We start from the raw sequence: 1,690 nt of genomic DNA, 5'->3' as shown, positions 1-1,690 counted from the left end.
CTCCGCATCCTGTCGGACCCTTCCAAGGAGCTCCCGGTCGACCCATCGGTGTCCATGGACTGGCAGCCCTACCACGCGTCCTACCCCGTCCCCAAGTGCTGCCGCGTCCACATCGACCTCGGACCCAAGCTCAACCCGGAGGGCTACGCCGTGGACCTCGACATGCAGGCCGTCCCCAACTACCTCTGCATGCAGCTCAACTCTCTCTCCCGCGCCCCTCCGTCCCCGGGATGGGGAACGCCGCCCAGGAGGCCAAGACTGCCGCAAGAGGGCCGCGCCCAGCGTGGAGGACGCCGACTCGTTCTGAGTTTCTAAGTCTTTCTAAACTAACATGAGAGTAAAATTCGTAACGTTTATGATGATAATATGATATGGGAATCTACATGTAGAGGTTGCGGGCCGCCGAGTTCAGCGCGCCCGAGATGTCGTCGTCCTCCGAAAGCTCCAAGTCCGAATCCATGCCGCCGTTGAACTGCGACGCTCCCGTCACCATGGCTTGTGGGTTGGCGTTCATGGCCTCTTTTGCCTTCTTCTCTTGCTTGAGCTGCTTCAACTTGGGGGTGGACACCTTCTTGGCTTTGTTCTCGTTGCAGAGTATGATCCAATAATCCAGGTTGTAGCGCGTTGGCATGACCGTGGCTGCATTCCACATGGAAACTTCATCAAAGTCACCTTCCTGTATGTCTTTGGGATCGATGGGCTTGCTGTACAATCTTGTCTGCCATTTTAAAAGCTTGCCTTGCATGGCGAGTGCCTTGGCCTCGTTCATCATCCTCTCGTCGTATGCTTTACGCTTGGTCCATATGGCCTTCTGCTCCTCGGTGATGCCGGCCTTGCCGAGCTCCACCTCCGCGTTGCTCTTCAGGATGTAGAAGTGGACGTACTTCTTGTCGGCGTTCATGTTGTTGATGTTCACCATATGGAGGTACAGGTAGTCACCATCGTGCATGTTTGCCAGGACATCGACCCGGTCACTCCTCCAGATAGGCAATGCGTCGAGCTCCTGGGCCATCACCGACCCGTCTGCCTTGAAGATGATCTTGGAGTGGTCGATTTGGTGGTCCGCCAGGGCCTTCTTGAAGGTCTGGTAATGCATGTTCTCCTTGTTCCAGCTGCCTTTGTAGATCTTGCCATCTTGCTTGGAGTAGGTGGGCATGGCTTGTCACTCCCAGCTCTTCCGATACCGCTCCCCATGGCTTTAAATACGGACCAAAAGAGTGGGCGTGCCATTCTTCCCATTATTTCTTGGCTGCCTGACCTCTCTGATTCCCTTTCCCTTTTCCCTTTCCATTCCCTTTCCCTTTTCCCTTACCGTTTCCATTCCCTTTCCCTTTCCCCTTCCCTTTCCCCTTCTTTGTTTTGTTACTGCCCGGGGGTATTACACCGCGCTCTTTGGCGAGCTTGTGCGACGGGGTGTTTGCTGTATTGGCTTGTTTCTTCTCCTTCTTCTCCCCGGTCGGGTTCTTCGCGGCTGCCTTCAGTGCCTTGGCAAGGGATGTGTTTGTATTGCCACGGACACGGATGGTCTTATTGAATAGAAGTAGACCTTTGATCAAAGCTATCATTTTCTTCGTGGTTGGGGTTATAGTAGTTTCATATGCATTCTCTAGCATGGTAATCGTTTTTTTGATCATACGCTCCTTGATTTCGTTGTATTTCTCTGTCATTTTAAGCAATGTTTTGATCTCTT

General features: G+C 53.1%; 3 protein-coding genes across 3 annotated transcripts in view; 1 reads left to right on the top strand and 2 right to left on the bottom strand.

The window, feature by feature from the left end:
• GUITHDRAFT_122966 (hypothetical protein) overlaps positions 1-315 on the top strand; it is a gene marked incomplete at both ends in the record, with an annotated part of 1,706 nt that extends 1,391 nt beyond the window's left edge. Inside the window, one exon of the mRNA XM_005817744.1 lies at positions 28-315. Within this exon, the coding sequence (XP_005817801.1) occupies positions 28-315 (288 nt within the window). The remainder of the gene's footprint in view (positions 1-27) is intronic.
• A 64-nt stretch (positions 316-379) lies between these two features.
• GUITHDRAFT_122965 (hypothetical protein) lies at positions 380-1,156 on the bottom strand (the record flags this gene model as incomplete). Its single annotated transcript, XM_005817743.1, has 1 exon — positions 380-1,156. The coding sequence occupies one exon, from the start codon at positions 1,154-1,156 to the stop codon at positions 380-382; it is 777 nt and encodes a 258-aa protein (XP_005817800.1).
• An 82-nt stretch (positions 1,157-1,238) lies between these two features.
• Positions 1,239-1,613, bottom strand: GUITHDRAFT_122964 (hypothetical protein; the record flags this gene model as incomplete). Its single annotated transcript, XM_005817742.1, has 1 exon — positions 1,239-1,613. One exon carries the CDS (start codon positions 1,611-1,613, stop codon positions 1,239-1,241), a length of 375 nt encoding a protein of 124 aa, XP_005817799.1.
• Positions 1,614-1,690: the final 77 nt, after the last annotated feature.

This window comes from Guillardia theta (genome assembly GCF_000315625.1).
Source record: "Guillardia theta CCMP2712 unplaced genomic scaffold GUITHscaffold_610, whole genome shotgun sequence".
NCBI classification, from domain to species: Eukaryota; class Cryptophyceae; order Pyrenomonadales; family Geminigeraceae; genus Guillardia; species Guillardia theta.
Note: the sequence above shows the minus strand (reverse complement) of the source record. Positions and strands in the feature narration are given on the sequence as shown.